Source organism: Talpa europaea (genome assembly GCF_964194135.1).
Source record: "Talpa europaea genome assembly, chromosome: 4".
Lineage (NCBI taxonomy): Eukaryota > Metazoa > Chordata > Mammalia > Eulipotyphla > Talpidae > Talpa > Talpa europaea.
Window position 1 is genome coordinate 19076961 of NC_140070.1, and position 22944 is coordinate 19099904.

General features: G+C 37.2%; 1 protein-coding gene across 1 annotated transcript in view; it reads right to left on the reverse strand.

Annotated features, from left to right (window-relative positions):
• FAT1 (FAT atypical cadherin 1) overlaps positions 1-22944 on the reverse strand; it is a gene marked incomplete at both ends in the record, with an annotated part of 100846 nt that overhangs the window by 36636 nt on the left and 41266 nt on the right. Inside the window, 4 exons of the mRNA XM_084231088.1 lie at positions 3964-4103; positions 6439-6649; positions 6953-7282; positions 10094-10155. Coding sequence (XP_084087214.1) covers positions 3964-4103; positions 6439-6649; positions 6953-7282; positions 10094-10155 — 743 coding nt within the window. The remainder of the gene's footprint in view (positions 1-3963; positions 4104-6438; positions 6650-6952; positions 7283-10093; positions 10156-22944) is intronic.

A 22944-nucleotide genomic window follows, 5' to 3' on the forward strand; every position in this document is an offset into this window, starting at 1 on the left:
TTTTTGTGATCATAAAACCTACATATAAATAGTAAATGATTTATTTCTGAAAAGCAATTTTAAAACACAGAAAAGACAAACTCTCTTTAATATGTGAACACAACAGATGCTTAAAAATTCAGCCCTACGCCTCTCAATTTTAAAAAAGAATTTAACAGGAATATTAATTTTCATGTTGAAAAGATGTATATAGATTAAGATATAGTAAAGCTCACTAACTACTAGAATAGACTCTTTACAATTGTAAGAAATCTAAGCTTTCTTGACTCAGGAAAAAAAAGGGGTTAGTTTAAATGGTGTAAGAGGGCCAAGATCCAAGAACACAGAGTTAACATTGTTAGCTACACTGGGACAAGTATATGAACTAGAGGCCTTTCTATGAAGACTATGCTGGTGTTCCCATGGAACAGTAAAACATCAGAATGGACTTGTAACCTCAAACTTTATGTAGTCACCCAATGAAAGAAAGGTGCTAGGCAAACATTTAAAACTACAGATGTCTCACTTTCAAAGGTCAATGATGATTCAGAAAGAATGGCTATAAAGGTTAATGTCTATAAATCAAATGATTACGTATTCATTTCCATTATAAATTTAAAAATTATTTTTCTCTTGTAATGATGACTAAAATTTCTTCACTTTGACCTGATGGCTACTGAAGAAATCTAGTGTCTGAGGTGAAAAAAAAAGAAAAAAAAAAAAGAGAAAAAAAAAAAAAAATGAAAAAAAAAAAAGAAGAAAAAAAAAAAATAAAATAAAAATTATTTTTCTCATGACATGTTGGGCAGAGAGAGTTCAATACTCTTCCATGCTCAATTAATGGTAACTGAATGGTAACAACTCAAGTAAAAGTAACCATTTTTGCTAAGGCAATTCAATTGCAACTTATTTATTGGTCACTTGCATATTTAGCACTTGTTTGCACTACTGAGGGTGTAAATAAGTGTACACCAGCCCCAACCCTCAGGAAACCTTCAACCTCCTCAACAAGGCCTCACACATTCAAGCCTATTGTGATCTGCAACACCTGAAAAGTTTTTAAGGAGGAGATAAGGCTTTGTACACATAGATTTTATGTTGGAAGATGAATGTATATTAAGAGGAAGAGCTCAGTCAAAAACAAACATCCCATCCCTTAGAGTCTGGAGAGAGAAGGACTTGGAAATTAGGGATAACACAGTAAAGAAGCAGGAGGAAGGTGAGGAGAAGGTGCAGGGCCTGACTCCAGAGCAGAGGCTGAAGAGTTATGGATCCGGTGCTCTGACCCTTCTGATCAGAGGAAATTGAACTTAACCTCCATTTCTTGGTCAAGCAGACCATTCTGAGAGGTTAGGGCAAAACAAAGTGCAGAGACAGAGAATGGAGGCACGAAGGTGAATCAAGTGTCAAGCAGGACAAGACCCCAAACCAGTGCTGATGTGCAGCAACTCCTTCTGAGTGCTTGCTGGGTGACAGGCTCAAGGGCTTTAACTGCAAGACTTTACTGTTCTCACTTTACCCTCTAAGAACCCAATGAAGAGAAATTACTATCCCCATTTTCCAGATGAGAAAATGAGAGAGGAAACAGCCACTTGCCCATGGCCCTAGTAACAGTCAAAATTCAAATTCTGCCTGGACCAAGTATACAATGCTAATGTGCAAGAGAAACTGGAGGAGGGAAATAAAAAACAAAAACATGAAAGCAAAGCTTGTTCAAAGAAAAAAACAAAGACAACTAGATTTGTTAAGTTACTTTGAGAAGCCAGGTAAGTAACTTGAGTTAATACCTGTCTACCTGTCGGCACCAAAGAAAAACCGGCAGGGTAAGAAAGCCAGAAGAGCTATTTCAGCAGAGCTCTGGCAGTTCAGTTACCACCAGCCCTCCCTCCCTCCATCTGCTTCTGTGGGGGATGCCCCTGGGCTAAAACCAGACAGTGTTCTCCAAACCTTCTGGAACCTGACCTCAATGCAGCACAACCTGCTCTGTGGGCTCCTGAGTTTCACTACAAACCCGAATCTGAATCTACCCTGTGGTGTTCCCGTGCCTTATCAACGCTCTTCTGATCTCTGTGTCCCCCTTCCTGTGGAATTTGCTGCCACCCAGATTCCTATCTCCCTGTTCTCAGTCCCAGAATGGAAATCGAAACCTAATTACTGATCGTTTCCTTTGTCCCACACCTTAACAGGTCAGCTGGGGCTTTATGTCCATTCTTTGATATCCAGGATACCTTTCTTTGCAGGCCATGCATTAGAATATTATCAAGACTCTGAAAATACCTCAAAATAAGTCATGGAAATATAGACAGAGCATTGAAGTTTAAGATATTCTGTGTCTCTGAGAAAAGAAGACTAGAATATATTTCCTGGGTTTTATGGAATTTTAGTCAACCTATATACCACATTCCATATTAAGCTTTTAACTGTACTATCTAAAATTATAATTACTGGGAAGGGGGTGAAGTGCTAATTATTGGCCTACGTCACACATGATACATGCTACTTTAGAGGTATCACATTTAGTGATGAGAACACTTGGCACAGAGGGTCAGTCACTGCTGCTGTTAAGTTCCCTTTGCTAGATTTCTGGTTAGTCAATTATTCAAACTGGTATACAAGCAGTTACATTCTTTAAAACTTTCAGAATTATCCTATTAAATTATGATTCTTAATATTTTTTATTCTTACTTTTATGCTCTATAGTCTAACTTCTACAATGAGAAGTTACTGACAAAACTGAAATTTTACCACTGTGCTAGAACGTATATATGACAATCTCAAAATGACCCCAAAGCACAGCACATACATCGATTATAAACATGATAAAAAAAAAGATAAGCATTTGAAGACTAAGATCTTTGTACAACTAGTTTTAACTTATCTGTTCATCTGTTAATTGAAAAGACATCACAGACTATTGATTTTTAGTCTTCATTACAACCAAGATTTAGCAGATGACCCATCTCATTGAAGGTTTAAAATTGTATAAACTAAAGCTAGAAAACTTAAATTCAGAAACATTATCAACTGTGATTTCCTCCTTTTACTTTGAGGATAAAACAGATTACACCCAAACCTTTAGCTACCATCATTCTAATGTAAGTGCCAAGGAAGCAGGATTTTTGTTTCCTGATATTCAGCTTCTAGCACAATACCCAGAATATAACAAGTGTCCAACAAATTCTCAGTCCACACTTAGATTCAAAGATAATTAATTTCTTTTTAATTATTAAGAAAAAAGAAAATTTAAATGTGAATTTTAGAACTTTGATGTCTAAATTTGAAATCCCAGTACCTGACCATCCTTTAAGTGTCGATAAGAGTAAATAAAAATGTTAAAGGAACTGGGCCTCCCCGGTGGCGCAGTGGTTGAGCGCTGGGTTGCGAAGCTGCCCACAACCTCTGCAGCACATGTTCAATCCCCGGCCACCACCAGGTGAGGGTCCCACATGGCGTGCAGACCTCTCCTGCCACCCACTGCTTCCCTCAGCAGTGTACTTTGTCAGTCTGCCTGCTCTGCTCTCTGCTCTGACTCTGGTGAATTCTCTCCCCCTCCTGCACTTCTGACTTTACCCAGAGCTTGTATAATTAAATAAATCAATCTTTAAAAAAAAAAGTTAAAGGAACTATTAGAACAATTTTATGTATCACTTTTTTACTCAACCCTAGCCAAAGGGAAAAATTATCCCAAAAAGTGCCCTGAAAGATAATCACTTTAGCCAGCTGTAATGAAAATGACTTAGACAATCTTTCAAAATTTTCAAAACTGGTTAATTAAATACAAAACCTAAATCAGGATTTGCAGTTAATATTTTTCTTTCCCTAAATAAAAATCCTCAGGGTATATGTGTGTGAATACTATTAGCATAGTAACTTCTGATTTGAAAGCCTCAGAGGGCAAAATCCACTGTTCATATTATCTGTGGTCCCTTAAATCAGAATGTTATGTAAGCTTCTTCTGATAAATACATCACGAGCAGCACTCACCTGAGTGAGTATAGTGGTGGTTCCATCGGTAGCCTCCACTGTGAGGTTATAGTTTGATTTCTGTTCTGCATCAAGAGGTTTGGCAATGATGATGGTTCCAGTGCCCTTGTCCACATCAAAGTGGCTATCATAGTTGCCACCTGGTTTAAATTAAAACAAGTAGAAAAGTAAAAACAGGTCACATGATGAAAACCTGCCATTCATTTTGTGGCTAATTCTTAATGGCAATAACCAAAAAAAAGGGCAAAAACAAAACTTCTGATATGCTGATCAAGGTGATTTGAACGAACTTTTATTTTTATAGACAAGAAAAGAATAGCCCATTAAAAAGACAATTCTCATTAAGGCCAAGTTGAGACCTAATTGTCAGCAAAACTAGTAATTTAGAGGAAGCAAGAAAGCAACTCTGAAAACAGAAAAACACTACTGCCAATGAATTACTTTCAGTTTCTTCTGTCAGGTAATCAGAATGTCTTTAATTTATACTGAGTACCTCTATTATACATCATTTAAAATAACCAAGTTGGCTATTTACTCAAAAAAAGATTGTTGAGACCCTTTGAGCATACAGCCCTAGTAAAGTAACTATTAAAAACAACTGTTAGCTCTTAACAAGAGTAGTAGTTAATATGTTAGTTCTGATTCATACACTGTGTGGAAAGAAATTTTTTCCAATTATCAAAACACAGAGCTCAATAAAGCAAAAGTTTCTGTGCTGCTAACATTATCATGCATTCACAACTATGTCCTAGATAAAACTCTTTGCAGGCCCATTGAATTTGAGATATTTTTATCAATGGAATGAAATGGAATAAAATAAAGTCATGAAAAATTAAAGTTCTATTACTCAATCTAACCAGAAAACAAAACAAACAATCACAAAACAAAGACTCAATTACACTGAAAACTATAGACGAGGCACATATTAGAAATCAATTATGTTTGCAACTGGAATGAGTGACCATGTCTATACTATGAAAAGAAAGCGCAATGAAAGACAATCACTGGAAATAAAGTTTTTAAAATTGATGTTTATTTTAGATCTCATAATCTGAGGCAAATTATGTGATCTCAGCAGATACCTTCTGCTGTACAGTTCAGGTCACAAGTCATCTGAAAGATGTAAAACACTTCTTTAGCAAGTGTATCTCCTGGCACAGCCCAAAAGAAGCAAGCAAGCATGGAAGGCAAGCACAGAAGAAGGAAGAGCAATCAATCAACTGGTTCCAAATGCAGTTAGTATTAATGGTGAAGTTAAATACCACGTAACAGCAGCCTGCTCATCTCGAAACATGATAGGATTAGCAGAAAACAAACAATTTTGATTGTGAATGGTGAAATTGATATTCATCTTTTTTCCTTTAGTATTAAACCATAATGCTTTCATAGGTGTTGATGACATCAATAACGTCATACAATGACCCAACCTGGGATGTTACCTAATCAGTGTGAAAGCCCAAGAGGAACACCTGCACCATGTAGGGGGTCTGTTCCCCACATCCACTGGCTTCAACATGCTGGGAAAGCTTTTGGGGGACTAGGGTAGCTAAGGGAAAAGGGTATGAACTTTCAATTAGAGACAAATCACAACACATATTCTTTTGATCTGAAATAGCCTTAGAATTAAAATATTGGGAAGACATAGAATGAAAGAAAAGTTAAGATGCTGAAGATTACTGTGAAATTTATGTTGGAAGAGTATCATATTCTATGTGTAAGTTAAATTACATGACAAAATAAAAGAATTGGTGTAGGCATGTAGTTTGTCTCTAAAGGTGATTTAATCTAGTGAACCCTGCTTCCTACAGCAAATGAGGTAACTAATACTTGAAAAGTGGTAAATTGGCACTGTATTTTTTTAAGTTATACAGTTAGAATTTGTAGGTTTATCCCTTTTAACATACTGACATGTGACAAGTCAAACAGGAATAGTTATTTGAAGTATTCAAATCATAATAAAAATTGTGTGCCTATGCTATGCACCAAGAAGAAAAATTTTAGAAGCCATGCTTCCGAACAGAAACATTTAGATTTTTCTCTTTGACGCACTCTTTAAAAACCTTGTTTCATTAATGATATATAGAACACCTATTTTAAACAAGTTTGTACAGGTTGGGTATCATAAAAATATTTGCAATCAAAATACAATAATTTTTATCAGACCATATTTTATTTATACAAGCAGAAAATGAGTACTCATGAGCGTATGCCACTGGACATGTGTTATGCCACTTGACTTCTGGATATTATTTATTTTATTGAGGTAATATTGGCTTACAACAGTTGTCTATGATTTAGAGGTAGAGAATCAAACCCTTTAGGTGAAAATACCGCAATTTAAAACAGTCTCAACCAGTTATCAGTCTTGCTCTCAATTTTGAATTCTCAGATATGCACACACAAAAAATCAGAACCAGAAAGGTTTCCCTCAGTGTAACCTCTACAAGGACCATGAAAATAATGAGAATTGCTTACCAGTGATGTCAAACCAAAGCGGAGTGCCAGGAGGCTCAACAGATATCACCCCAATCATGTGAGCAACAGGATCGCTTTCCATTACAGTAAAGGTAAAAAATGATTCCTCAAATGAAATTGGTTCCAGAGATGGTTTGGGTTTGGGGATCCATTCAATATGGAGACGAGTGGTTGATGACTTTTGGGGGCGACCATTATCAACTGCCTTAATCTATAGAATAAGGGCAGAAGAGATAAAACAGAAAATTAGAAGTCACAGGCCAAGTTACAAGTTACAAAGGAAGCATGGGGTGTTTCAATCTCACACAGAGGGGTTTCAAACACTTCATATCTGTATTTGTATATAACACGTTTAATGCTTGATAACTGTCTCTTCATAACCAAATGAAGAGAGAAAAGGCACCCCCAGACACTGGGTGCATTTACTGAATAGAGATAAAGTTACAAAGGACGAAAGATAACAAGCTATTAACAGTCAGAGTATAAGAAATTCAAGAACTAGATCTTAACTCACTGAAAGAATATCATATTCTCCAGCTGCAGAAAACTTCTTGGATGAAACCACTCCAGTTTTTGGCTCAATAAAAAACTTGCCAATCTCATTTCCTTCTTCAATGCTGTAGGAGATTTCTGCATTGGGACCTTCATCTTTGTCTGCAGCTATAACACGATATATAGGCTCTCGCTTAGCATTCCTTTCTCGTTCTGGTTTTTCCCGTTCTGGAAGTCTGATTTTGTAGAACTTTTGCAGGAACTGGGGTTTGTTGTCATTTTCATCAAGAATTTTCACGATTACTCTTGCAATGGTTGATTTGGGGGGGCTGCCATTGTCTGTCACAGTGACCTGTTTTTTTCCCCAAGGTAACAGAAATCACAAATATTTTTAGAATTACTATATAAAATGAATACCTTCTCTCTAATGATAACCAGTATCTGTATAAACCTCTACAATTCTCATGTACTACGACACATCTCATCCCCTCTCCTCCTGACAACAGTCCTGTGAGGAGGCAAGATCACAGCTCCCGTTTTCAGATAGGGAGTCTGAGAGCTTGGCAGGGGCTTAGAAAGGACTGGCTATGAGCCTTGCTCTCTCCTCAGCATGCCACTTCTCCTTCTACAAGCTGAACTGTAATGGGATCATCACCAAAATGATAAAACAGTTTTAAGTCAAGGAAGCGAAACACAAAAAAGTGACAAAATATTAAAGAGCCCTCTTAAAAACAATAAATGTTCTATATACTTAAAATTTTGATATACTGCACTGAAAAACTGTCATTTTTGACCTTCATCAATACAGTGAGCTAAATCACCATAAATCACTGTTTTAAAATGTCAAGCATATGCTTAGTAATTGTCATTTTGTTTGGTTTTTTTTTTTTTTTTTTTTTTTTTTTTTTTTGGTGGGACCCTCGTCGGTGGCCAGGTATTGAATTGGCTCTGCAGAGGCTGTGGGCAGCCTCGCAACCCAGCGCTCAACTGCTGCGCCACCAGGGGAGGCCCATTTTGTTTGGTTCTTAAAGAGAAGTTTTCAAGGATGGATGTAGATATCTAAATGTATGATCAACTTATAAGATTTTCAAAAACAGAAATGTGAAACAGCTTCCATTCTAAGCAAACTCCCCATGCACTCAATACAGGAACAATGACCAGATACCCCGAGGACTGTCCTGGTTTGCTTCTACAGGCATGAGTGTCAACCTCACACTTAAAGCCAAGGCTCATGCTTATTTCAGGAAGTACATTAAAAATCACGACCCATACCCCCACCTCTTTTTGTCAATGATTTATCTAAAATATTAAAATAGTCGCTTTACTAAATGTACACTGACTTACCTTCCTAACCTCACAAAATAAAAATTACTATTTTAATCTCTGAAATATTACCTTTTGGTTAATTTTCATAAAAGCTTTAGAAAAAAAGAAACACTACTTAATGATACGCTTTTTAATATTCATCACCAGACTATTTAAAGTTTGGGCTTAATTACCAGTAGTCAGTTACACAGCTTTTAATATGTGATGGAATTTTTTTCCCTTCACAAGTTGACGGTCAAATCAACTGTTAACCAGTGACAGTCAGGTTAATGCAGCAATGGCTCACAAATAAACCACAAAAGGACTACTAAAAAAGGACAAGACATGTAAACAAACTATTAAAAAATTTTATTTCTATGTCCTAAGTATCTTACCCTGCTCCCACCCAGCATTTGCTATTTCATGAGAAAAGACTGCTGTGGAGTCAGGCACTGACTAATGGGTACCCAGGGCAGTTCCAAGTGGGGTGAGGGGACTGGAGCAGGATGCCAATGTTTGTAATCTGCTGCCCTGGATATTTTGCCATCTGTCATTTTCTTCAAAAATTCTTTTCTTCTTTTTGTCAACCACTGTAGTGACTGAATGAAAATTCAAAACTCTGATCTATCATGAAGAAAATGAACTCAGAGTAATAGCTAAACACTTAGCCATAACTCTTGAGAAAATTACTAACTTTAATTGTGGTTGTAAAAACCATCTTCACGAGACAGGACTGTGTGCTTACATACATGCATACACAGACACACACTACACAGCTACAAAATCAAAATAGAGCACTGACAAAGTTACAAAATGTTGACCAAAGATGAAATGAAACTGAGCAGGCAGCATAACTGAAAAGGGAGAATTAAAAAAAAAAAAATTAATTAGAATGTTTTCAATTATCCATATTAGTAGAATGGAAGAGCTGTCCAGATAACTCACAATTAAACAAAAGCAATGGCTTTTTCAGATCTGACTCTATCAATCAACACTAGCCTTTAACATATGATAGAGGCAAGAGCTATTTTTAACATAACAGGTATGTTAAATAATAGTTACCAAGAGATAATAGGCTAGTTCTGCTCCTTTTTCCCTTTGCAGGGGCTGCAGCTTCCTGGTTTGCAGGCAATGTCACCCAGCAAGCCCATCACTATACTCTACTTCCATCCTCCAATTTACTCCCATCCCTTCTACTGCAAAATGTTTCCCGCCCAGCAGAAATAAGACAACCAGGAAATGATAACCTGTGTTCTTCCCCCTAAGAACTAGAAAGTATTTATAACTGTGAGAACTAGAAGCCTCACTAACAGTAAGAGAGCATACATCAGATGACTTCAAACTGCCCTAATTTTAGAAAAATTTAAAAAGTATCCATTTTTATAATTCAGTTTACAAGGCATAAACAATACAACTGTTTAAGAGGAAAAAAAAAAGTAAACTACAGTTGGAAAAGGTTGAATCAGATCTATTAATAGAATAGGTTGAATCAGATCTATTAATAGTAACACAAAAAAACAAATCTGGGGGAGTGGGGAAATTATAGAAGATAGGTACATATCACTTATGTAAATGAAATTATAATTCAAATAAATAATTGCTCTTAGTTTTGTTTGCTCTGTATGTGTGTGTATAAGGTACAAAAATTAGAGTGGAACTTGGAACAGCAGTTATAAAAGCTGGGGACAGAAGCAGTATAAGGAAACATGAACATGTTTTCTTTATTTTCCTTTGTACCAACAAGAAGCAACTATTGTAACAAAGTATGAACAACAATGAATACTAACATGAACAAGATTGCTCCTTTCTATGATATTTATAATATTTAAAAGTAATTTAAAAATAAAGACATGCTTACTTCCAATATGTGTTCATCTTGCTGTTCTCGGTCTAGTTTCCTTGATGTAGTTGTGATGAGACCTATAAAATATTAACACTTGCTTAATCCTCATGAAGTAAAGTTAATTACAAGGTATTGAGATTGAAACCATTCACTTGAGTATGAAAGTCTGGAAAAATCTCTTAATTTATTACCCAGGAAATAAAGTGCTGAATACAGGCAGTGATTTTAATTACAAGTCATACACTGTACATTTTCTCATGGTACTAATTCTTAAATATCTTGTATAAGTGACAGACATTAAGAAAGTGGAAACTAAAAGTAGTTATATTTTTTCCCTTGCTTAATAGCTTCAATATAAATTTTGTCAGAAAAGATTTTTTAAGTGAGATTAAATAATCCAAGATTTCAGTCTCACTGGGATCTCCTTTTACTGCTTGAGATATGTTTAAGAATGAAAAGAAATAACAATTTATTCTAAAATAATCAGAGGAACACAGAATATTAAGAAAATAGGTAACCCTCAAAGAAATCCCCTATTTTCAATTTTTGAGTAGAATATAGTTTTAATGTCTCTGCAATTTTAATAACTATATGCTAAACTGTAACTGCTGGAATCAAGAGGACTGTAAAAACTGAGTATGTTCTTGTACTTCACACACACACAAATACAAACAAATTTCCCTAATACTAAAATATCCTCTACAACTAGTATTGATGAGGGACAGGTGCATGTTGAGAGGATCTGACATGAGGTCTGAAAATCAGGAGAGTGTCATTGTAGCAAGACAAGTGCCAGGGTTAACCTTTTTCCTGCCCAGCTTTCTAGTTTTTCCAACAGGGAAATACTTCAAATAATTCATATTTAAGGACAGATATTACCACTCTAATTGTTTTTCTCCTATTATCCTATTTTCACAAAACTACAAACTAAAGGCTATTCAAAATGTTTTTCCAAATCTGTAAATGAATAGTTGGTACCTTCATTCCATTTGAAGTAATTTTTTCCTTATATCATCAATAAAAATCTAAAATCAACATGATCCTCCCACAGTTTAAAGCAATACTCTCTTTTTAATAGTAACAAAAGATGATATTGTAACCAGGTCCTAGAGTCCCCCAACCCTCCTTATAGATTAGAAGAGGTTCAAAGAAAATGCTTCAGTGCTTAATGGTGTGAAAATGTGCTTAATGTAGTACAAGCTTGATTTTCATTACTCAAAAACCTTTTAAAGTCAATTCTTTTCTTCCCCCATCTCAAAAGCTTACCATCCTCTTTTGATTGTGAATTTAAGGAATTCAAGCTAACAGGAAATCACTATAATTAGTCCCATCTACTTGGCATAATGTGCCCAGCAAAGAGTTACCATTGGTAACATCACAAGGCGCAACGGCTTGGCAGGCTCACAGGAAAAACAGTATTCTGCCCCCATGGAGAGTAACCACTCATTGCACAAGTAGACATTAGCAAATAAGTTTCCATTAGCAAATATTATTCCCCACTTTACAGCTTACTTACAGCACATCAGACTGCTAATTGGTAGTATGGATGTGTCTGCACTCATACTACCAATTCAATATAAAACAAAAAGCAAATCTGACCATCAGCTATGACTGCAATTATCTGTTTGTTCTATATGCTTCAAATTAATTTCCCTCTGTCAATTCAACTAGAACATTAATTCTTTTCAAATACAATAAATTGCAATGGTCCTTCCTTATCACTTTGGCCTAGCTGCTCCTATCTGCTGCTCCACCTCTCGTCTTTTTTTTTTTTTTAAGATTTAGTTATTTATTAATTTTTTAAAGATTTATTTATTTATACAAGAGCCGGGGTGCAGGCCAGAGGCGAGGGAGGGTGAGAAGATTCACCAGAGACAGAGTGGGGAACAGAACAGGCAGACTGACTGAAACACACCGCTGAGGGGAGCAGTAGGTGAGCCAGGAGAGGTCTGCTGCACCATGTGGGTAGCTCCCTGGCCAGCTGGGAATCAAACTCATGCTGCAGTGGCTGCGGATAGCCTTATAAGATGTGTCTTAACCCCTTGCGCCTCCAGGGAGGCCCTCCGTCACCTCTCGTCTTAAATAGGGGAGCCTTCCCTGCAAGACTGATCTAGGGTTCTACTGCTGAGTTCTCCAAGTTCTTATTCTGGCTTGATCATAACACCACCACCCCACGGCATTACAGCCACACATTCAAATCCTCTTTCGTATACTGCAAAGCCCGTAAGGCAGACTCTCCTTTCCTGTATGTGTCTTGGTCCACACCACTGTATCTCTATCACCTGCAGAAAATACTTGAATGTGAGAAGATGAATTGCTTACAACTATAAATTACAGAATTGAAAAAAATTGCATAAAAGTACAAGAGGCAAAAACTACACTAAACTTGGAAATGATAAACAAATTTATTCCTTAATTATGAGTTAACAGAAACCATTTCACATGGATTTACTGGCAAGATGTGAATGGTGGTCTCAGCAATGGTGGCATCCAGCAGGCAGGAATTCAGCGGCACAGATATGAAGTATAGGGAAGTGGTCAGTCAGAGAGAGAGAGGTGGGATACACCACAGTACAGAAGATGCAGACTAAGAGAACGGTGGGCCACAGTAAATAAAAAGGATGGGCCCACCTAATTTAAGTAGGGGACACCAATCTTAGAAAGCCATTAAGAAACCTAAGAAACAGTGGCAAGAAAATAGCCTCGTCCCAGAAGATCTGGAAAGAGAATTTTAAGGAGAAAGTCCCCTAATCCTCAGCGAAGCTTGGAATAGAAAATAAAAGTGAGAGCCAAGAGGCAGGAACTAGAAAAGGCATTTCTGTATGAAGAGGAGACTTAGCATGTCAGTGACTACAAACATAAGGGACAATGAAGATAAGGCAAACCAACCTACACTGTAGCCAGCAGCCCCAAGTGACTACTGAAATCTAGATTACAAGGAAGCTATTTCGTGAACATGTAAGAGATTTCAGACTAAAACAAAAAGGGCTTTATACTTTCACAACATTCCATTCAAAATGTCACAGTGCTGCCTAATGCCATCACCAGGCAGAGGCAGAGGCTGTGTGCGCCTATCCTACTGGGGAAAGGAGCTGCGGGAGGTAGTGCACCCCCTAGGACAAGGGAAAAATTAGTGCATTCTGTGGAATTTTCATACAAAATGAACCCCGAAGAGCAAACAAAATTTCTAACAAAGGAGAAAAATACCAGGAAAACTGTGGATGCTCTTTGGAGATACACTTTACCTTACAGCAATTAGTCACACTAGGAGCTTAATACATAGAAATGCTTTCCAAACATCCTGCACTCTAGACACACCAATTTAACTGCAAAATTCATCATGTGATTCACAATTCCACCTTTGTAATTCTGTACATCTCAGTCCTGCTAATCCTCTCCCTTTCCTCTACTTGACAAACACCTATTTAGAAAATTAATCCAAAGTGTGTGTGTATATCCATTGATAGTGCAGCCATTTTCTTCATTTTGAACATTTGTATGAATATTACTAAAATCCCAGCATACATACTTAATACAAACAGTGTAACATTTCAGAATTGGAGAGAAAGCTTTAAGATGATCAAGTTCAATTGCTATCAAGACTGAGCTTGAGAAAAGAGAAATTAAATTACTCCAACATCACCACTAAGCCATTATCAAAGGCAGGATTAGAACTTACTTTTCCTGAGGCCCAGCTGAGAGGTTTTTTGGTTTTCTTCTGCCCCATCACGCCACACACACTGCCTAATTTACTGCATTACGGCATTTCAACTCTCCATAAACTCTGAACTGTGACTTAAGGGGTGAAAACTAGCAACAGTTAATCATTACCACTTAATAGGTCCAGAAAAGCAACTTAGAAAATAAAAGAGTGGGCAAAAGGTGAAAAATGCCTATGCAAGTATTGCCTTTTGTAACTCTGTGTTTTATTCTATTCTGCAGAGCACCATCAAGTTAAAAATAGAAAATACCAAAACTTCCTTTCCTTGGCATAAAAAAATATCCCATTCTGTACATCAATGCTATTATAAATGTGGGGGGGGGGGCTAGGTAACAGGTACAATATCTTTTCACCAATTAGCAATTACAAATTTATCCCATAAATGTATACAAAATTAAGAACCTAGCTTTCCTACTGATGATCATTATTTTAGAAAAACTGAACTATTCAAAGCCTTCCAAATGCCACTTTGGACATTTAAAATGTTAAATTAACTATAATGCTTCAAATAAAATTTTATTTTGACATTTCTCATGTATCAATACCATAAACCTACTCCAAACTTCTTGAAGATTAAGAGACCCAGTGGGTGTCACAAAGCAGCCAGCACATGAAGGTGAAAGCACTATGGAGTTGAGGTGATGAGAGCTCATCTACAGAGCTGGCGCTGTATTTATGAGATAGTCAGACAACTATTTTGTGCCGTACATTCAGAATGTACAGATGGTTAAGACACGGTCTTATTTTGGGGTAAAAATACGTGTCTAGACAACTGAGTAAGAAAATTATGGAATAAATACTCAATGGAATATTACTCAGCTACTAATAAAAGTGAAATAGTGTATTTTGGGATAAAATGGATAGATCTTGACGTGATTAGGATAAATAAAATTAAGTTCAACAGTTACTGAATGGTTTCACTCATTTGCAGAATATAAATAACCAAAAAAAAACTCTAATACACAACAAAAATAATTCTCAGGCCTTGTGAAAAATACACTGGTTATCAGAGGAGTGGAAAAGGGAACATAACAGGGCCCTGGCACTGGAGCTTGTAGAGGGAGCGCACAGCCTGTGCACATAGTGGGCACAAAGCTGTGCTCCAAAACTATGTCATCTTGACCAGTAAACTAGTAATATATGAGAAAGCAAAAAGACACATCTTATTTTCTCAAGAAACAAGGATGAAGGCCAGAAGATGAATGCTATTCAAGAACACACTGTAGTCAGTCAAGGATACATACAAAAAACAAGGGGAGAAAGCAAAGGCTCTGTATTCCAAGAACCTCTGAACTGAGTCAGAAGGAAGGACACATGTAATTGAGTAATCTCTGTCATTCCAGCAGACACCAACCAACCAACCAACCAGCCATCCTCAAGCCATCCAGCCAAGTGACCACCACCGCATGAGCCATCAACCAGGCCTTGGCAGGGCAGGACTGCTCAGCAAAATCCTGAACTAACTTATGGCTGCTGTTTTAAGTCACCAAGTTTTAAGATGGCTTGCTGTGAAGACCAAAGCTAACTAATACATCAAATGACCTCATTTCTAATTGTTACCTACTAAATGCCAAAGTATTGCACTGAGCTTTAAATACATTATCTCATTTAATCTATATGTATATATAATCTAATAGCTCTACCATACTAAATAAATACTTGTAAAGGCTCAGACAGATTAAGTTGCTTACTCAAGGCTGTTTAGCAAGGAGTTGAGCTGGGTGTTCTATAAACCTGGAGCATGACAGTCTAAAGTACACCTTGAGAATGAGAACTCAGGGAGGGCTAAAGGTTTTGGTTCTGCACAAGATGGGCTGAAACAGCACACAGATGCAACTAGACGGCAGCTGGAGAACAAAGGAGCAAAAAGAATTTCTCAATAGAATTAAGGTGCATCCACAATGAGACAAGTACTTGTGATCTGTAATAAGAAATTTTTCTAGGAACCAAAACTATAGAAAAAAGATCCTAGGTTTAGAGAACAACTACTATGTGACAATGTATTCACCTCCCCAGGCAGGAAATTTACTTTGAATCATTTTTCAATTATTAGTACTTGAGAATAAGTAGGAAGGGGAAAAAACCAAGGAAGGGGGAAAAGTTTGATGATCTAATTCACACTTCCCATTACTTCACTTACTTTCCGCTAATCCTTCTAACTACTTTGGCTTTTTAATTCTTTTGCTTCTTTTACAATCATCTGTGACCTCCAGCAACATATGTTCTAGAAATGCACTGCCCAAGTGATGATGGAGTTGCAGTAGTTCCCACTGTTCAATGTGTTAGCACCTAGCAGATGTAAAAACAGCAAAAGAATTTTAAAAAGTCAGTGTCCTTTTAAGAGAAAAGTAGAGAGATTTGAAATACACAGACAAAAAAGAATGCCATGTGAAGATGGAGGTGGACACTGGCTAACTCAAAGCTGCCAGAAGCCAAGAAAAGGCAAGAAGCAACCAAAAGCTGAAAGAGGCAAGGAAGGATTCTCTGCTGGAGCCTGCAGAGAAAGTGTGACCTTAACTACACCTCGATTTCAGACTTTTGGCCTCCAGTACTGTGAGAAAAAAAAATTCTGTTGTTTAAGTCATCCAAGTTTACAGCAACTTGCTACAGTAGCGTTAGAAAATTTATGCACTTTTTGATTAAGATATCAAAACAAATACAAAAAAAGGATGGCAAACAATTCCATGATCCAAAAATAAACATATATTATTTTCTATATTTTTTTATTATCGTCACTGGAAATGTTTTATGACTTTATAGGATACCATTCCAGACACAAGGCAATTAAAAAGCAGAGGCATTTTAAAAATGCAAAAAATGTCTCAGGCCCAAAGAGATTTTGATAGTAAAGTGACAAATGCTTCAAATAATACAAGTTATTTGCATGCTTTTTCCCTCAAAAGGAAGGGGGAAGCAGGCTGCCTCAGGGGGAACTTCCTGAACATCTCTGCCTGAGAACCACAACTGAGCTAAATCTTATTTTATTCTTAACATATAAAATGTGCCACAAATTATAATCAGTTGTTTCTTCAAAAATATTCTTTTCACATTTTTTTCTTTGCCATCATAGGATAATGAAATAAAAAAGAGCCAAATCTTTTATAACTCCACTTATTAACAATAAATATAAAGAATAGCTTAGCCTCTAAAACACAAAGTTTCAATAAGAAAATTGTTTCAACTAAGGGCCAGGATAGAAAAGGACCCTTCTATTCTGAAAACAAACAAGCAAAACAATTTCTGTTTTTTGAAAGAGCTCATTTATCAAGGAGCCTGGGTCTGTGGGTACAATGACATCAATCAAAAAATTTTTTTTCAAAAATAATTCACCCAATAAAATGATCTCTGTAGTCAATCTGCCTGTGCTTATTCTCCATTTCCTAAACTATCCTTTCTGCTTTAGCCAAAATGACCTCTCTCCTCTTAAATATAAGTGGAGGAAAAACAGTACAAAATACGGAAAATAAGAGCGGTTAGAAGTTAAAAATAAAAGTGTTTTAGAACTTTAAGCACTATATTATAAACTTCTGGCTCCTTAATTTTTTTTTTCATTTCAATAGCCCTGACCCTCAAGGACCCAAGCCAGACTGGGTCCCCAAAAACAGGCAGAAGGAGCACCCCCAATGAAAAGGCAGGGCAGACTTGTGAAGACAGGCAGGGAGGCTGAGCATCCCTATCCCCAACCTCCACTCTAAAAATACAGATTGCTTTCTAGGCCAAGAGCGAATGTTCAACTTTTCCTTTAGTTATCACTCAACATCCATGCCCTCGGAGCTTTAGACTATGAGCTCAGAGAGACACTGTGGAAACGCGCCTCTTTATTTAGGCGGTGTTCTAAGCCTGCAGCTCACGACAGCCTGTCTAGGGTTCCTTTGGCAGCTGCAGTCATACGAGCAGCCATTGTTTGTCACTGCAGTCCTGGTGCCGGCAGGATCAGGCCTGGAGCCAGAAGTGGAATTCTATTCATAGACTGTCAAGGTTGGAAAGTAGCTCAGAACTCATTTAATTCCAACTTTCAGAATACCACCAAAAAAATCAATCAATCTAATCAAACGACTAGTCTAAAGTCACACAGTCACAGAGCATGAGCAGGGATTTGCATCCCGAACTCTCCAGACTTCTTTTCTGGTTTTAATTCTCTCTTACAGCTGTCTCTAGAAGAAAACTGATAGTATTAAAAACATAAATGTAAGGGCAGAAGCCACATTCAATTTACTGGGAATTGTCTTAGCATCTCTGTAAGTATCAACTATAGTAGGGACAGAGAAAGAAGAAACCAAACCCATTTTATAGTTAACATGTTGATATCAAAAAGCTAATCTCACTGAGGCACTTAAATCCAAAATCATAAATGTAATTTTAGCAAAAAATATTCAGCAGCATATTAAAAAGAAAACCCCTTGATAGAATTATTCTAAGGAGTCAAGGCTAACAGATTTCAGGAGAAAAAGCATATTATTTCACCATTTACAGAAAAGGGAAGAATAGAGTTTGACTTCTTTCAGACTTTAGTAATACTACACAAATAAAAAATAAGCAGGAGGAAGAAGAAAAAGCTACGCATTTCTCCTGAAATATTTGCAAATATTGGTAAAACTACTACAAATAGGTATACTTTTTTCTCACTGAATTCCTGTCATTGTAAAATGACCGGCCCTTCATTTCCTTCCTTTGCAGCTATCAAATGTTACCGGAAACCCTTGGAAGTTGTTTGCAGCTGTAACTATTTCCTATTGCACTTTGTTCGGCCTCCGTTCCAGCCACAATAAAATACCATTACTTTGATTTAGGAGTGAAAAAAAGTTGTAATGTGGTATCTAGAGCATGGGTGAGTAGCCAATTCACCTACTTTTTAACTATCGTAGCATTTTATGACTTTGCCGTGCTTTAGGGATTACTACATACAAACCACAAGTGCATATGGGTACTTGCATGTGTGTATGCATGTGTCTATATGCAAAAATAACATCAAATCTATATGCAATTAATAACAATTCTTACACTGAACATAATTCATTATTAAATACTCATGTAAGCAAATGAAGAAAAACAGGCCATTGTATAAAGTTATCCTCTATAAAGCATAAGAAGTTATAATTTAGTAATCTGAGCATGAATCTCCCAACCCAGAATAAGGGAATGAAAAGAAAGCGGAGGAAATGGTACAGATTTGATAAGTGTACATATAGCCAACTGTGTGAGCTAAAATTTCAAGTGTTGAAATATTTTTAAACAGGAAACACAAGCACATAGAAGTGTGAAAATCTCAAAACTTGGGGAATATTTTATCTTCTGAGACATAGTTATTTCTCAAACTAGGAGAATCTAATAGTCTAATAGCACCTTTGTAACTCTTACCTGAGATTTTAATCTTGACAACTAACATTCTACCTACTCTCTTTAAAAACTAAATTTAACAACCTGGAGAAGCAACACATAGATCATCTTTTGGTAGTATCCATTGCTTGAAGAAGGTGGGGGGAGGGGAAATTTCCATTTTTACCTCAGCAATATCATATAGTCTATCCTCTCAGGAATAAAATCAACAATTTAACTGTCCAACTGGTAAATACCTGTCAGGGATCAGGAAACTAATATCAAACTGTTTTTATGTGACTTACAAGCTTACATTCTTAAATTGAAAAAACAAATCAAAAGAAAAATATATTTTGACACATGAAGAGTACATATGAAATTCAAATTTCAAAGCCCATAAATAAAGTTTTATTGGAACACAGCCATGCTTGTTCATTTCCATATTGTCCTCAGCTGCTTTCAGTCTATAGCAACAGAACTGAGTCGCTGTGACAGAGACCTTATGGCTTGCAAAGCCTAAAATACTTTCTATCTTGTCTCTTGCAGACATGATCCTTGTAATATGCTTTTTAAAAAGTTAAGTTTAAACATCGAGTGTTATTTAGAAGCTTTAAGTTTATTGGTCTGAAGAGATCATAGAAATAAGACCAGCCTGGAGGCTTCCCTGATGACAGCGGGGTTAAAGTCTCAGTGCTATCAAGCTAATGCCGGCTACTGCTGCAGGAGTTCAATCCCAGGCCAAGGAGCTACCTACCCTACATGGCACAGCAGACCTCTCCTGTCTTGCTCCCTGTCGCCCTCAGCAGTGTATTTCAGTAAATTCGCCTGTTCTGCTTCCTACTCTGTCTCTGGTAAGTCCTCTCACCCCCGCATCTCTGGCCTATACCCCACTTCTTAAATGCATAAATAAAAAGTATATTTAAAAAAAAAAGAAAAAGAAAAAAGACCAGCCTAAAAAGCAACCACTATATGGTTTCTAAATACAAAAATAAAAGACTTCCTTAATACAGAAAAAAATAGCAGGTACAGAAAAACTGGCTCCAAAACCACACTTACCTCCCAAACCTAAAAGCAGAGAGTGAAGGTGGCAGTATGCAGCAGCAGTTGTGATATTCAGGTTTTTCTTGCTGGAGCCCTATTGGTGGCCTTAACCTCTTGGAAGTCACATAATTAGATGTAAAACGGGAAAAGTACAACTGGAAAAGAAAGTAGACTCTCGGGCTTTGTAGTCTCTACCCATCTCAGAATTCTTGCTTATAGTACAATATATAGAGTGCAATACACATAATAAGCCACAGTAGTCACTGCCCTGGGACTCGTGAGGATAGTTGCATTCTGGCTTGATCTAAAAGTGAGGTTAAGAGGGGGTAGAAGGATGGGCAAGTGGTATAAATAAGATCAAAGAACAAGACAAAAGAGAGCAAAAGAGGAATGTTATGGTTTGCTGGCTTCTCTTTGGCTAGTTCCTTCAAACTCAACTCTCAAAGGTAACAGGCATGAGATAGCCTGATGGAAATAAGTCCAAAGAGAGAGAACCAGCGGAACTTAAAACACTCAAACAGTGCAATATGCTCCAGATCCAACAAGGAAGTGAGATTTAGCGTAACAGTCACCCCCTAAAAGTGCATGAAATTTTAACTCTACCGAAATGATACAGGAAAGGCTAAGAAACAGTAAATTGAAACAGTCTCAAAATCATTTAAAAAGCACTTTGAAATTTCCAGTGGACAGGAATAGATTCAATAGCTGTCGTGAGCCTAAACCTATGCAAGATGTACATGCAGGCCCACAGACATCAATCACATGCACACATATCCTCAAGCAAGAAGCCCTCCCATTTTTATTTAGCATTCATTTCTGTTGATTTTAGTTTCAACCATAAAAGAAAACATTTTCAGCACATTTGTTCTCAAACTGGAAGATGTGCAATAATGACGCGAAGATGTAAAAAGTAACACATTGACTAGACAGTGTAAAGTCAGCAAAATGAGCAGGGAAAGAAAAAAGTGAACAGATAATTCCTGTAATAATGTGACAAATTCATCAATAACTATAATAAAGTCATTTTCTAAAACACAGCATCTATTACTATTAACGAGACAACCCCAGAAGCATGTCACTATGTGCAGTATGCAATCATCTATGTAAAAAAATGAGAAAAAACTAAGATGTACTCATCCAACTAGCCTGTATAGGCATGAAAGAAGTTGCAGAAATTAGTTTCAAATTGCTCTAAAACTGATGTTTTTCTAGCTCTGGCCTCTGAATGGCCTTAACCTCTCTGAAGTCATATAGTTTATGTGTAAAATGGGAAAAAAACAAATGGAGAAGGCAGCAGATAATGGGTTATCTGTGAAACTCCACCATCTTACAGTTTTATTATTATTCAGGTATAGAGAGGTAAGCTGTCGATGAAAGGAGGGTTTGTCACACTCCCCACAAGGAAGGAGAACACTATGCCAGGCCACGCAGGCAGGGTCAGTGAAGAGGCAGCAGGAGCAGAAGGCAGGGGCAGTCTCCATGGAGGTTTCCAGAGACCAGGCAAAGCAGCACACACAGGCTGTGGCTGGCTGGTCTGAGCATACAGGCTGTCCCTAGTGGCTGGGTACCTGGTGGGCACAAGGAGACACTGTGGCTGACAAAGGAGATGGTTCTAAGTGCAAGCTCTGGATTAGTTAGTGTGCATGTAAAAGCTGACCAGCTTGCTTGCTCTAAGACCTGGTGAGCCCTGAGAGGGAAGTGTCTGCCCACTGAGGACACCAGCGCATCAAGAAAACAGAAACTGGGCCTCTCCAGTGGCGCAGCGGTTAAGCGCTGAGCTGCGAAGCTGCCTGCAGCCTCTGTGGCACCAGTTCGATCCCTGGCCATTCCACATGGTGCGCAGACCTCTCCTGCCACACTGCTCCCCGCTCTGGTGAATTCTCTCACCGCCCCCCCCCGTGCTTCTGACTGTACCCAAACAAACAAACAAACAAACAAATAAATAAATCTTTAAAAAAGGAAAGAAAGAAAGAAAACGGAAACTAAAATACAGTTAATACGTAAGAAAGAGAACTGAATGTCTGTAGAACTCTACAGGAGTAAAGATTTTCCGTGAATACCCTTTCATACCTTTTGAATTTTGTGCTGAGTACATGACTCATTTATAACAAGTAATATAAATTAATATTGTACACACACACGCCCTACTTTCCAATCCTGAGAAGCGGAGTATACTAATAATGAATGGCATTTTGAGGAAGTAGGGCCAGCCAGAACTTATGAATCACTGTGCTGGTCATTAGCTACAATAATGGCAAAAGGATGCTGCAGATGAAAGTGTACAGTGACTTATATTCCCACACACTTGAGAAACATACTCTAGATGTTGCTAAGTTTCTTTTAATATGAATTTTTACTCTTTGGACACTCATAAACAGAAAATTCACAGTACTTAGTAAGTGAGGTACCCAGTTATGGCAGCACTAAAATTTAAAAGGTTTAAAAAAGTTAAAAGCTTTTAAAAAATAAAAAGCATTAATTGAGAGTCCACTTCTCACTAGGGAATCAGACTTACCCTTCAATACAAAACAACAACAACAGCAACAAAACAGATAAAATAAATGAACAACTTTACGCACCACTAGACGTGAATCAGGCAAAGATCCCTGAGAAACAGAAAACAAATGAGTTGAGACCTAAACTGTCCCAGTTTATTGCTCTGAGACAATTTCCAGTTAGTCACCCTTAGCTCAGAAATGCAGAAATGACAGAAATGCAAGTTTATTTCCAAACAAAGACTTGTACTCAAATGTTCACCGTGGCTTTATCTGTAACACCCCAAAAGCAC